Genomic DNA, 14,642 nt, shown 5'->3' on the forward strand with positions numbered 1-14,642 from the left:
TAGACCCATAGACCCATAGACCTGTAGACCTGTAGACCCGTAGACCTGTAGAACTGTAGACCCGTAGACCTGTATACCCATAGACCCGTAGACCCGTAGACCCGTAGACCCGTAGACCCATAGACCCATAGACCCATAGACCCGTAGACCTGTAGAGCTGTAGACCTGCAGACCCGTAGACCCATAGACCCATAGACCCGTAGACCTGTAGACCTGTAGACCCGTAGACCTGTAGAACTGTAGACCCGTAGACCTGTATACCCATAGACCCGTAGACCCGTAGACCCGCAGAGCTGTAGACCCATAGACCCAAAGACCCGTAGACCTGTAGACCTGTAGAGCGCTCCCTGCTCCGTTGTGGCTCATCGGTACCGTTGTTTGTGTTCCTGCTGACCCATGCCTTGCTGTGTGCCTCTGTGTTGCAGATGTCGCTCCTATGAGGACTGCTGTGGGACTCGCTGCTGTGTCCGAGCCCTGTCCATCCAGAAACTATGGTACTTCTGGTGAGTTCCAGTCTGGTCTGGGTTTACCGCTGCAGGATGTCTCTCTCATGCTGTCACACTGTCTAGACCAGGATCACACCATGTAAGAGTGAACCTCAGAGCCCCTGTTTGAAAGGGTCAAGAGAACAGAAATGATAATAATTACAGCATTTGGAGTTTAAAATCAAATGACTCTTAGAAAGAACACAGATAACATAGGCTGAAATGAACAGTTGCCCTAAAGGATAAAGAGCCCTGCCTTAGATGGTTCTGTTATTCCAGGTTGCAGCAGCATTCTGTGTAGAACTGGGTTTCTAAGCTCAGTAAAAACTTTTGAAAAGAACCAAAGTAATACACAGTGTCCCATTATGTTGACTGATGCCTTAACCAGCTGTGGAAACATCATTTATTCCTGTGAAAGAAACCCATTTTGTTGTAGTTTAGTTACTAGTTTGGTCACATGGTGTTTAAATGTCAGCTTCTTGTCAGTTCCGATCCAGATGTTCTTACTCTGCGACTCTTTGTGCCGCTCGTAAAGATGTCAAGACTGTCATAACCACTATATGTTGGCTCTGATTAAAACCTGCATTTAGTTTATCTGCCTTAGAAACTAAATGCAGGTTAGAGGGGAACTGATCAACGCAGCGCTGAAGGGCTTTACCAGCAGGATGAACACTACAGGACAGGACAGTGTCATCAGCATAGAGATGTATGTGACACTCAGGTACAGAGTGAACAGAGCAGGCCTCAACACTGAGCCTTGTGGGACACCTTTTTGAATTTTTACAAACTGACATTTAACATTTCCAGCAGCTGTCATCAGATGTGATGTTGGGAAGCCTTTTCAAAGCATGACCACTCTATCACATGCTTTAAAGAGGAAATGACACATGCATGTTTTTAGCATCAGCAGGGCCAAAATATGTTAGAGAACCACTTTGTCTGAAGTATAACTTTTAAAAACTTGTTTAAGTTGTTTGTATTTTCTGACTTCTACTGAGCGAGAATGAGTCACCACGATGAAGAGACGTCAGCGCCCATGAAACGGGTCGGTTCTGCTAGCAGGTCAGCACAGGAAAGCATCTCCGAACATCTTACTGATGTTAATGGTTTTACACTGAATCCCTCAAATGTCACACAGCTCAGTGGGAACTTTATGGTCATCAGACATATGTGAGCAGATTGCAGTTCGTCACAGAGCATCACACTGAGCACATCTCTAAAGCCAGAAGGATCTGCTTGGTGTCAGCACGTCTCCACAGGGAGCGCTGATGTTATTGAACTGAATGTTTTTGTGCAATGCTGGCTTCACAATAGAGGGAAACAAACTCTGAGCAGATAGTAGTCCTCTCTTGCTGCTGCATGACGGGACTTTGTGTTGACTGGTCATGGTGGCACATCTGTAGCAGCTTCCTGTGTCGGTGGATCCCTGCTGCCTGCCTTCCTACCAGTCTGGAGCCCTCAGCACTGATGAGCTGTTGGTTTTCCCTCAGGGTTCTGCTGATGATGGGAGTGTTGTTCTGCTGCGGTGCCGGCTTCTTCATTCGCAGAAGGATGTACCCGTCCCCTCTGAGAGACGAGCCCGCCTTCAACGTGTCCTTCACCAGGCATCCAGTCACCACCCCAGGTACGACAGTGAGATGAAACGGGGGCATACGCCAGCTAAAAGACACTCAGCAGGGTGGAATATTCACAATATGCACCAGAGCTGCAGCAGTTAATCAAGTCAAACCTTGAAGTCATTATTCATTTAGGAAGCAAGTCTCTGATTAGTATTCATGTGTTCTGGTTTCTTGTCTCCTCTGACAGAATGGTTTTGGGTTGTGAACAAATGACACATTTGAGGGCATCATCTTGGGCTTTGGGAAACTGATCAACATTGTTTACCATTTGCTGACATTACATAAGCCAAACAGCTGATAGAATAACTAAGAAAATGTCTGACAGAGTCATCAACAGTGGCAATAAGGACAGAGATGGAAGCTGCTGGAGGACTTTGGTTTGGGAGGGCTGGACCATCCTAACTAGCCCATGTGGCATCTGTCATATGTTAGACGTAACATACGAGTGTTGGGGGTGCTTTTAAAGAAATGATTTGTCACAAACTGAGCCAGAATAGCAGGTGTAGATATTTACCTGACAGGCTCAGGGCCTGCATCTACTCATGGAGGCAGAGCAGCAGCGACCAGCACCGGCCAACCCATGTTCACCTTATTCACTGTACAGGACCAAGGTACAGCACTTCTGTCAGAGTTCTGATAATGACGTTGATAATTAAAACTAATTGTGCAATGAACTGAAGTAGTAGCGTGTCCTGATTAGACGGTGCTCACTCCACAGAGCTGCAGCGTTCACACAACATGTCTAAGATGGCGTTCAGACTGAGGCAGGAAACTGGGATGGGCAGGTGTTCACTGGCTTCAGTGCATCCACGTTCCTGTGTTTGTGGGGGCTTAGGACAGAGAGGGAACAAGAGGAAGAGGTGTTTTTTATTAATTGTCTTCCCAATTTTCACCTGCCCCAGCTTTAATGTTACCGCTGTTGCTGCAGTTTGTGGAACAGGTGTGCAGCGGTGGTGTAGACCTCCATCATCAACAGGTACAGAAGAGAGCTCAAAGACATTTAAAGTAAAATCAGCAAAGACTGTCAGATAAAAGTTTGTTTCAGGAGGAGAACAGACAACAGACCTGGAAGTGCTCAGAGGTCCGAGATGCAGCCAGTAGAGACGCCATGAAGGCCTCATGGTCACAAGGGTTCAGTGTAAATGATGAAATCATGGCTCCTGGTTCTGCTTAAGGTTCTGTACAGTCTGAGGCTGATCAGTAGAGTTCTGGATCAGTCAGGTAAAGTGGATGTTGTTGTAATCCAGACATGATGAGGTCACAGTGGGTCTGTAAAAGTTAAGATAGGTTGTGTTTTTTAAATATTTCCAACATGGTAACGAACACGGTTGTGCGAGCTTTGTGCTGCTCAAAACTCACAACGCTGACAAAGCTGGCTTAGTGGTCCAAACAGAACCAGCTGGCAGAACCAGTGTCTGTCCTGGTTGGTGTTCACACAGGATCCTCTGGTCTCCAGCACTGCTTTGGTGGTTTTCTGCTCTTTTAGACAAACTCCTGTTCGCTGTGATCGACACTGTGGCCTTCAAGGATCCTTCATTTTAAACCTGAGCTTTTGGAGGGAAGTAGGGCAGCTGATGAACTCTCTGTCTTAATATTACATGCAGGAGTTTGACTGTGTGTCAGTCAGCCAAGCAGAAAATTGACTGGAGCGCTCCAATAATAACCACAGAGTAAAACTGTGTTCTGCAGGCAGACTGGATCTGGAAAGGTGACCCAGAGGAGGAAGTTATTTCTAGTTTCTGTCTTTGATGAACTCCAAAGTAAAGTCGGCATCACAGGCTGCTGGTTCTGATGATTCTTGACACGCTGCTCGCTCTGAGCTTTTAGTTGTGGCCAAACATTTCATTCCAGAAGAGTTAAATAAGGAATCTGATGTAACCGTGCTCGTGGAAGAACAGACAGAAAGAAAATGAAGGAAGAAGGTAAATGATTGTGTCAGTGACTACATCCAAAGCCCTGTGTTTCCACTGGAGTGCAGTTTATTGAGATTAAAGCCCGGCGCTGAGCTGGCTGCAGCCTTTATCTCACTCTATTTAGAATAACATAGATATAGATTCATCCTTTCAGCTGTGCAGAAGTAATTTAGCAGCTGACTGACTCGTATTCACTGCTGTAGGATACAAACCTGTCTTCAGCACCACCAGGGTTGGACCGCAACCTGCTGAACATTATAGAAACAAACCATAAAGCTTTCTGTTCTGGTCAGATTCTACCAAAGTGATGGAAAACCAAGTGAGAGGAAAGTTCCACTGACCCGAACCATGGAGGAGGTGGTGTCATTGGCCGGGCTGCCTCTTTCCTTTCTTGATGCTGCAGCAGCAGGAGGCTGAAGACAGACAGACAAACATCATCCTTCTGCAGAAAGTGTCTGTGCACATGGAGAGCGTGGTGTACGAGCTGGAGCCAGAGAGCTCGGACACGTTTACACTAAACTGTCCTTCTTTGTCCATACAGACGAGTCCACAGGACCTGGTTCCGTCTGTGCAGTTTAGCCTCGGTGCAGCACCACATCAGACGTGAAGTGAAACCATCAACCTGTGATTATGTGGAGACTTTCCACTTTAATTAAAGGGCTTTAATAACAACGACTGCATTAACCATTTAGGAATTACAACCAGGTTTTAACGTGGTCCCTCGATTTTTACAGGCTCAGAAGTGATCAGACAAACTAACACAATGTGATTATAATTATTAGGATTATACATTCTTTGCTGCCCAAAGCATTGGACTCTGTAATTCACCAGATGCTGAGTTTGTTCCACTGAGAAGTTCTTCCAGCCGTTACTGTCGCCGCCTTCAGCTGCTGCCTGTTTGTGGGTCCTCAGTTCTATCAGCTGACTGACTGACCATCCAGCAGCATCGTGTCTTTGCCTTTACAAGCTGTGGACATGAACGACGGCTTTCACAGTGTCCCTGGTCGTCATCCATCTGAACGCTGAAGCACCACTCTGTCAGATTTGCAGCATGTTAGTGGACATGAGCCCACAGCACAGCTCCTTCATCCTTCTATCAGCAGTAACATCATCAGCTAGCACAGTGGTCCAGGTCCACATGTCTAATCCACAACACTGCCTCCATGTGCTTTGAGAGACACCGTGGCGTAGTTTGGGTTGGAGGACTGCCTTCAGACTGATACGGTGGTGGTCTCACCGGACCCAGACCACAGTCCAGGTGAGTGGGCAGTTTGACAAGTTGGTCAAAACTAAACCCGGGGTCCCAGACCTGAGTGGTAGCTAGATGGGTTAGAATATGAAGCAAAAAGGACGATTCCAGCAGGTTTTTACAATGCAAGAGCAGAGCAAGGCGTGTCTGACATGTGTGCCGTATCCTCCAGCTGTTACTGACAGTTCTGGTGTCCAGCAGACACCAACGCTCTGGGCTGAAGCCACGCTGCTCCGTCGTCCCGGGTCAAAGTAAGGTCCTCTTCAAAAGTGAAGTACTTCTCCGATCACATATCAAACAAGATGCTACAGAGGAACGTACTGTAGTGTCAAAGAAAAGCTGTCATTTTGATTGAATACATTGGTCATTTCACTACTCAGGAGAAGGATGTGTTGTCCTTGTGGGATGGGAGAAGACACCAAATAAATGGAGCTCTTCTTTTTTTCTAATCTAACCTTTCTCTTGGTGAGTGTTAAGGCTGGTATGAACCTGGAGGTAAACCACCTGTATGTGCATCCATGACAGCGTCTCCTGTCTGTAGACCGAGTGACGCACTGACCTGCTGGAGCAGAAGCTGTGAAGGTGTTTATCTTCACCAACAACACAACTCTGGTAGCATCAACTCTAGTTCTTCTGTGGTTTCCAGCCTTTAGCTGTTGTTGAGCTCACCATCTTTTAGAAGAACACGTCAGATAGTGGCCTCGGCCACTCCTACGGTCTCTGCTGTCCCTCTGGTAGGTCCGTGTTGGGCCGCATTCCCATGAACAGCTAATAAATGCAAAGTCTGCACTTGGAGTCAGCTGGAGACGTTAAATGTCCTTCATTTGTAATGAAATAAGGAGGAAGCAGGCCACACCTGGCCATCAATCTACTGATGAATGAATGGTCCTGTTACCTCAGAGCCTGTGAAAATGGAGAGGCTGTTTACCACCATGGCTGTAACTCTTGAACTGTTCATGCAGTATTCTTGCTGAACCTTGCAAATTATTTTTTTACTTCAATCATATCTTGATTGCTTCATTTTCAGTCCTCTGTGGTGGCGTACCAAACTGTCTCCCTGTCAGGATACTGACTGTACGTTGGTCCCAATTTGTTGTGCTTTTATTTTTCTTTTTGCCAGATTTTGTTTTACCTCCTTCTCCAAAAAGTCCAGCATCACTGACGTCACAGCACCAGCAGGTCGGCCACATAGCTGATTAACTGATTGGTCACTGATTAAATAGCAAGTGTTCTGATTATTTTGTAATAACGGTGTTAGAACCGTTTTTCACATTTCCTCCAGTTCTAAGATGAGCATCTGTTTTCTGTCATCGTAAACTGAAGATATTTGGTGACAAAACAAAGACATTTGAGGAGATGATCTGTAGTAATTCTGTGGCACTGTACAGATAGTTTGATGTGTGTACCTCTTGTCAGATTAAATGATCATTAAACCAATAATTATTTGCTGTGGCAGGAACCCACTATGTGTAAGTGTTCATTTTTTGGGGTACTTTCAACAATGAAGCCGAGAGAACGAGGCATTAAAGTGAGATTTAATGAGAGCAGCAGCTGAATGGATTCCAAGGTGAGACATGAAGTGTGTTCGCTGCCCACAGACGGCGTTACACGGGACACTCTGTAGACTCGCTTCAGTTAAATGTCATTTATGCAGTAAAACAGACACGAGGCAGAGCCCTGACTGTGACCATTTAATCACTGGTGTCACCAAGTCAAACAGGATCCGCTCTTAAAGGCGCCTTGGAAACAGTGTCGTCCTCAATTCTCAGAACTCAGTTCTTGATAGAATTGTTTCAGGAGGTCTTGGAATGTGCCGTATGCTGTTGGATGAGATGATGAACTATGTGGGCGTATGAGGGATGACAGTGTGTGGTCAGTGTTTCCATCCACCTGTCAGTCTGAGGGGACAAACTGACACGGCAAAGCCTTCCTGTTTCTGTCTCTGAGCGCCACAGTCAGTCAGAGTCACGGAGCTGCTGTCCTCGATGTCCAGTGAAGTTTCAGCTCCACTGGATGAAGACATCAGAACTCTGCGGGAGGTCGATGAAACTCTGTTTATGTTGTGAAGTGGCTCTGAGTGAAATCAGGTTTTCATGTGAATGCTGTAGATCCGATTCCTGACTGTGTCTCTTTGCTGTGTAGTGTCCCAGCAGCCGGGGAGCATGCAGGGCTTCGGGGTCAATGGGATGACAGGAGGTGACCCAGGGCTTCCCATGACGCACCCGGCTTACCCAGCACAGCCCGGCTCGGCCCACATGATGATGAGCTCCTACCCGCCTCCTCCATCGTACTGCAACCACCCGCCGCCATCCTACGAACAAATATTTCAAAACAGCGACAAGAAGTAACATCGGCAAGGAGCTAGGGAGATGAACCTTGACGAGGGAACGTGGCCCTCAGGCTGAAGGTACAGGACGTCCAGGTGAAGACGAGGAACACCTGCCAACTGTTCACTACTAAATGATTACTGTTTGTGGATGTAGGAATCGGAAAAATACAATTCCTGTTCATGGAAAAGACCAGAAGATACACACACACACACACACACACACACACTCACACACAGCTTCATTTCCTCCTGGTTGTTGTGGATCCATGTACACAGTGACTGTGGGAGCCTCGGTCAGCTGAAGACACTCGAGGACGGACCTGGTCGGTGGTCACATGTCACGTCTCCTTCACCTCCACCTATAACTGTAGAATCAAACATGGACGCTCACTGTGCACTACAATGCTGGGTACTGTAGCCGCCGTTCTAACGCTGATCAGGAAATAGTCTCCTCCAAACAGTAACGTGCGTCATTATAAAAAGACGTTTGCAGGATTGTGTATGAGCGTCGCTTCTATCCAGCATTTTACTGCAACGTGGGCTCTTTACTTAATGATGAGTTCTTGATCCATTTTTTATCACAGATGTGTAGTCCAGTTATGCAACGACACGACGAGCTGCTGCAGCTCAGGATGCTCGTCCTCCTGTGAGCAGCGCCGGAGGCTTAGTTTCAGGTGGACGGTCTCTCTGGTTCCAGTGTCACATGCTGGTCTTTAGTCAGGTGTCCCGCATGCTGCTGATGGAGGTGAACAGGATGTTCCTGTGTTCCCACCTTCCTGCTACCATCTATTGCGGTGTTTCACTGTCATATGCCAACAGACAGCCACTTCTTAAAGGAAGCGTCACTGATGTGATGAGTGCGACCCAGAGCTGCACATTAGTCCTTCACAGAGTGACTGAATGAACACACAGCTGTGCAGCATCACCCACATGTTCAGAGCAGTGACCTCCCTCTGAGTTAAACAGGAGGGAGTTTGCTCTTATTTCAATTAGAAGCTAACAGTCCAGCTGTGCTGTATTACACATAAAGGCCCTGCAGTAGAACCCAGTGCACCAATCAGCACAACTTTCATTATGAGATTCTGATTCACATGTTTCCAGTATGTTCTATGTCCACTTGTATTTTAATGCACTGCTCTGTTCTGGCAGTGTGCTTTGGATGGCTGCAGACAGTCAGGCAGCACAAGTCATCTTCTAACCGTGTTCATGCTGATTGGAGCTCACTAATACACTCTGTGGTCATGTATGTCTTCTTTTTTTATGGCCTGTATTTTCACTGTAGCCTTTTGAAACTATTGACAGTTAATTGGTTCTGAGATGAAGTACTTTAATGGTAAATGTAAAGAGAATGCAGTCACTGAGGTGAATCACTCCTGCAGTGTTCTGTACTACCAGCTCAGCAGCGCAGCCTTGAACAAACTGGGAGAACAGGAACACCACTGATGGTGCTGGCATGCTGACGTCCCACCAACGATCAGCAGATACACTGGAACCACGGGGCCAGGTCGTCCACCACCGTCCCTTCTTGGTGCTGCTGCATGAAAACACAGAGCTGCTGTTTAGGTTAAATACATGAAGTTCACCACGTAGGTGTCATTCAGTCACGTTTAAATGCCCTGGTGAGGACGGAGAGACGTGGGCGGTGCTTCTGCAGCTGACTGAGTGCTGGTGCTGTTAGAAGCTGCAGCAGTGACCCGGGTCCCTCATCTGTCAGTCTGCAGGACGGATCAGCGCCAGGAGCAGCTGTAGGAAACATCACTCCATCGTTCTGAACCCGTCCGTCACATGCATTCAACGTTTTAACATTTTTCTCCTTCAGATTGGTCTTTGGATGTTCTTTCTTTGTTTTTTTTCAGTTGCTGCAACAAACATTTGAAACGTATGAAAGGTAAAACGAGGAATTCAGTTCAAACAGTCCAGGAGGACAGTGGAGTTGTCATGGTAACAGATGTGGTAAATGAAACCTTAATTGAGAAGTATGATTCCGTCTTTTCTGTTTTTTCTGAAGCAAAGCAGTCAGAAAGAAAATCACTGTCTAGTTTAAAGCTACTACATTAATGAACTATTTATTAACCTTGTGTTATTTATACACTTTCTTCAGCAGCCTTTTCATATTTTTGTGCAGATGGTTTGTTGTTGAGCAGCTGCTGCTGCTACAGTGAACGTACCACCACCTCTGCTTGATGCTGGATGTCAGTGTGATGGTCAGCATGTGAACTTCTGCTCCTTAAAGAGCCTGGAAGTGTTTGTGTGAGAGCGAGGGACACGTGGGGTCTTTGTCTTTGGTCTGGTCTGCTCAGTGTCACCTGACTGTCTCAGCAGGACGTCCATCCTTCCTGCAGTAGGATGAAAGAGGATAGAGCCGTCGCCATGGCGCTGCCTCCGGCCTCCTCTCCCACACACACACACTGTGTATCTGGGTTTAAACGTTCTGGTTCAGAGCTGCTGCAGCTACTTAGTGTTGCTCCTTCAGAGGCCAACACATCTGGACTGTTAGACGCTGGTGTGAGTTGGTCCCAAACCACTGGATGCTCTGCTTGTCATGACTCCACTGAGCCGTCCTGTCCACACTCACATCTGAACGGCAGGCTTCCTGTTCGCTCCTGATGTCACCTCTGTGTCATCATCAGGGTTATTGGGTCACACGCGACCAAACTCCTCCAGAGGAACAACAGGCTTCACACAGCCTCGTTCACAGGTTCTGTACAGCTCCCAGTATGTGGACCAGCACAAGTTCAGACTCCACTGCTGAGGACAGACTCATGTTTTTACAGCTGTTCATGTGACAGTCATCGTTCTGTGCTCGTATACGATCTCAGATCTAACCAGGACCAGAACCACTGCGTTGGTGCCCAGTCCAGAACATTAACCTGTTCTTGTCACAGATCCTCACCAAAAAGACGTAGAAGGGACAACGATTAAAGTAGAAAAATATACAAGTGTTAGATTTATTAGACGTGTGGCTGCAGCACCAGTTCTGTCCACCAGTGGCAGCACTGAGCAGCGCTGCAGGCAGTAAAGGAGAAGGCAGTCCTGTGCCCTCCATGATTTTACACCAGTTAAACAACACAGCTGGACCAGTTAGGCTGTCGATGCATCCAAACACATGGACTGTTCCTCCAGCTTCACAGTCAGTAGATTCATCAGTTTGTACGTTCAACATTGTCTCACCAACATGAGCGAGTCAGAGGAGAGGACACTGCTGTGGTACTGGACCAGTACTGGTGAAGCGTGACCATCTCAGCCCTTAGACCGAACAACTGTTTATGACATCTGTCCCGTTAGACGACTGTCTGTGTAGATTCATCCACGTCATCCTGGCAGCTTCAGTAGCAGCTGGACTCTTCTGTTAACACTGAAGACGTCTCACCTCTCATCCAGGAAGCTTCTTCAGTTCTACCTGACTGAGATGTGAACGTCTGTGAGACCAGGTGGTCCAACAACAGCAGCAGTCCTGGTGGTAGAGATGCCAGTTTGCACAACAAAGGATGTGAATCTGCCTGTCAGCAGTGACTCAAGATGTTCATGATGGTGAAGCGTTGTGGGGAGAGACCTCCTAATAACTGTGTTGAAGGTGCTGGGAGGTGGTGGTGCAGAGCCTCCTCTGTTTAGAGATGGCTTCCTTCTCTCCTCTCTGAAACCACCAGTCCTCTCTGAACGTGAACATTACTGTCCTCAGAGGTTTCATTAGAATAAGTCCAGACTTAACAAGCTGTATCCTGACCCGTGTGAACGAGCACAGCCCAGTAGGCCCGGTCCTCAGCACAGCTCAGTCCACATGTTCCAGCTCACGGCTCCTTCCTGCTTGTGTTTGTAAAGCGGCGACATGTCTCCGGTGTGTTCAGAGTGTGTCATTTAGCTGAACAACAGAAGGACTGCTCCAGTGGAGCAACTTGTGCTTTTGGTTCACTTTTGGACTCTTGTGCTGCAGTGATGACCCAGATGATGACGTGGTCGTTTCCAGAGGTAGCTTCCTGTAGCGTATTTCGTCTCCACCGCCGTCTCACTGATGCACTCACTCAGCAAGCAGCACCAGCTCAGAACCAAACACCACGGGCCTCATGCAAGAACACTGGTTTGGCACGTTTTTACAATTTTCTAGAGTTTGTGTCAGTCCCAGCGCCGCTCAGTGCTCTGGCAGGCTGTGGTGTGACTCCAGATCCATTCACACTGTCTGAACACAACCGGGTGTCGGATCCTGAACAGTCACACATTCTCTGATAGAAAGCTGCTACCTGAGAGGAGGCGTGCAGCAGATCTGCTGCCATCACTGGTGTGTTCCACATCAGTCTGTGTTTGAGATGATCTTCCATGAGGCCCGTTGATGTGGACTGAGACTTTGGGTTGTTCTGGTTCCATCTGGCAGCTGTAAGGGGTTCCCTCAGCTGCTGGGTAACAGGCTGCGAAGAAATCACCTGTTTCTACTCACCTGAGGATTTACTTTGTGACTTGCATGGCTAAATAAAGAAAAAAGGACAATGACTGCCAGTACATGGGTCACTGAGTCAAAAGCATCATGTGATTATGGCACAGATATGCATTTCCCTCATTAGGACATAGACGTGGTGATTTCTGTCTCCTGAGGGGGCTGAGTGACGGGTAGGTCAGAACTGTGAGACAGAGGCTGTAAGTACACATAAATAAGATCCACTCTGGCACACAGACTTGTAGACGTTGGAAGCAGACTGCTGAACGGCCTGTTTGGTGACCTGTGTGCACTGAAGACTGTCATCTGTGGGATGTGCACAACCATCCTCGACACGTCCACTTCAATAAGGTACACATATATACATAGATGCATATACACACACAAGTGATTTTATACCGAGTCATAATAAGGGACTATATTATAATTCCCAGATATATATGATAGTATGATGCTGACCTGGTGTCTCAGAGTTCTGATTTATAGTCATCATCAGTAACTGGGGTGGGATGTCCGTTTCTTACTCATCATTTGAACAGTCAGGAACTTTCCTTCTTGCCCTCTAGTGGTCTACTGAGAGACTCACAGACTGTCATCCAGTGGACTCCCTTTATGGCACCAGATGTGGTTGAAAACATTTGAACTGAGCGGAGCTTCTGTTGACGTGTTGCTTGAGTTGTTGGAGGAGGTTTCAGACTCTGTAGACTGATGGAAGGCCTCGTTACAGACCCTCTGCGCCCCAGTCTGGCTGCTGGGTTGTCTCTAGTCTCAGGCTGTTGGATTGGGGACACACAGCACAACGTTAGAAAAGGTATTCAGTTGAACCGTATCAAACTATGCAACAGGTACCGTAACTGGAGAAGCACCTTTAACCTGCGTTCTCTCTGTTTTCAGTCCTTGTTAAGCTCTTCTTCTCCTGTTCCATCTGCTTTGAGCGTTCAGCGTAAACCATCGTTACACATTGTGAAATATGTAAATAAACTTCACTTCTGATAAAACGAGGTGTTGGTCTGTGATTCCTGTGAACCAGGGAGACATTGGTGGAGACACAAAGTGCTCCGAGGCAGCGCTCCTGGAAGGTGACGGGTTTTTCATAAGTTCATGTAGAGCTGATCGAACAAGCAAACAGTCACATGTTTATAATGACTATCTAAAGAGAGCACAAGACTCTAATGCATTCTGCCGTGTTACAGGTTAAAGACACGGCGGCGACTTGGACAATCTCATCTCTGCTTTATTCAGGATCTGTATTGTTGAGCCTCTACGGTTATAAACCCTTAAAGTAACTTAAAGACGTGTCTTATGTCCAGTTTTCTGTGACATCCTTCAAATCCTAGTTACCAAACACACACATGTAAATGACACCAGTGATTATAATGATAATATTCATGCTGATGTCTTCCCGACTCGCAGACACGTGCACTGCCTTCTGTCCTGTCCAACAGCCTGACAGGAGCTGTTACAAGCACATGGACTGACAGCAGCGACGGCCAATCACATGTACGTTAGCGAGAAATCAACAGAGCCAATGGGAGGGCGATATTTAGGTTGGAGGCGGGACTTCTGGCAGAGAGCAACTGTTAACCCTTAGTGCCATAATCACTGACTCGACACGATGGAGCGCCGTTGTTCTGATGGTGACGACACATTAGTGGCTGGATGTTGGGAGGGACGTGTCCCCTGCTGGTGAAGCTGTCTAACCTCACCACAGGGTGGTGGGGTGTGGAGGGAGGAGGTGGAGGTTAAACTACAAGAGCACCGTAGGCCATGCAGTGAATGAAACTGTAAACATGAAACTTGTGACAGGTGATGTGACCAGCAAGGTGTTCTGAAGCTTCACTGCTGATGCTGTGATGTTTCAGCATAACAGTAGTTTTATTCAGAATCTTCTTCCATTTCTGCAGCAGTGCCAAACTGAACCCAGCGCCGCCACTTCAACCTGAGAGTGTTATGACAGGACCCTCTTCTCATTTCTCAGTTTATACATTTTCGATTCCTTCCCTCACCTCCTCTCCTCATGTCCTAGTCCTAGTCCCTCCCACCTGAGACACAAGCAGAGGAGGTGAGGAAGAGACGAGAGGAGTCCAGACAACAGAATGAGCCGTCCGGGGTGAGGAGCTGCATCATCGTCCACTGTGTTGCTGTTTCATTCACAACGTGGCATAATGTGATGAGAACCAACAGATGTCAGAGATTTTCATTATTAGAATTTTATTTACTGCACACACACACACACACACACACACACACACACACACACACACACACACAGATTGGTCAGTCCTGTTTCCGTGGTGGTGTATTTATTCCAGCTGTGTCGCACCTCGTTTGCACATAGCTGGTGCCAGAAAGACGAACGGCTCAGGGAGGAGACACGTGTGCATCCACTTGGTCAGTCATTATTTCAGAGTGGCTTGTCGAGACGCTGCCCGAAACCCAACAGAAATGTTGTGGACGGACCTGAAGTGAGCAGCTCACTGAAGGAAACCCACCAGAGTTGGATCTGTTCTGGAGGAGGACTGGACTCCAGCTGATGAGCAGAGCTGACGTCTCTCTCCCTCTGAAAGCAGAGGATCACACACTTTGGCAATAAACTAATTAGGGTCCGAGCACACCAGTGC

General features: G+C 47.3%; 1 protein-coding gene across 1 annotated transcript in view; it reads left to right on the forward strand.

Annotated features, from left to right (window-relative positions):
- The window catches only part of LOC103364723 (VOPP1 WW domain binding protein), a 17,118-nt gene extending 9,363 nt beyond the window's left edge, over positions 1–7,755 (forward strand). The window contains exons 3-5 of the mRNA XM_008291947.1: positions 426–503; positions 1,976–2,109; positions 7,409–7,755. Coding sequence (XP_008290169.1) covers positions 426–503; positions 1,976–2,109; positions 7,409–7,614 — 418 coding nt within the window. The 3' untranslated portion in view covers positions 7,615–7,755. The remainder of the gene's footprint in view (positions 1–425; positions 504–1,975; positions 2,110–7,408) is intronic.
- The last annotated feature ends 6,887 nt before the right edge of the window (positions 7,756–14,642 follow it).

Source organism: Stegastes partitus, unplaced genomic scaffold (genome assembly GCF_000690725.1).
Source record: "Stegastes partitus isolate 25-593 unplaced genomic scaffold, Stegastes_partitus-1.0.2 Scaffold771, whole genome shotgun sequence".
NCBI classification, from domain to species: domain Eukaryota; kingdom Metazoa; phylum Chordata; class Actinopteri; family Pomacentridae; genus Stegastes; species Stegastes partitus.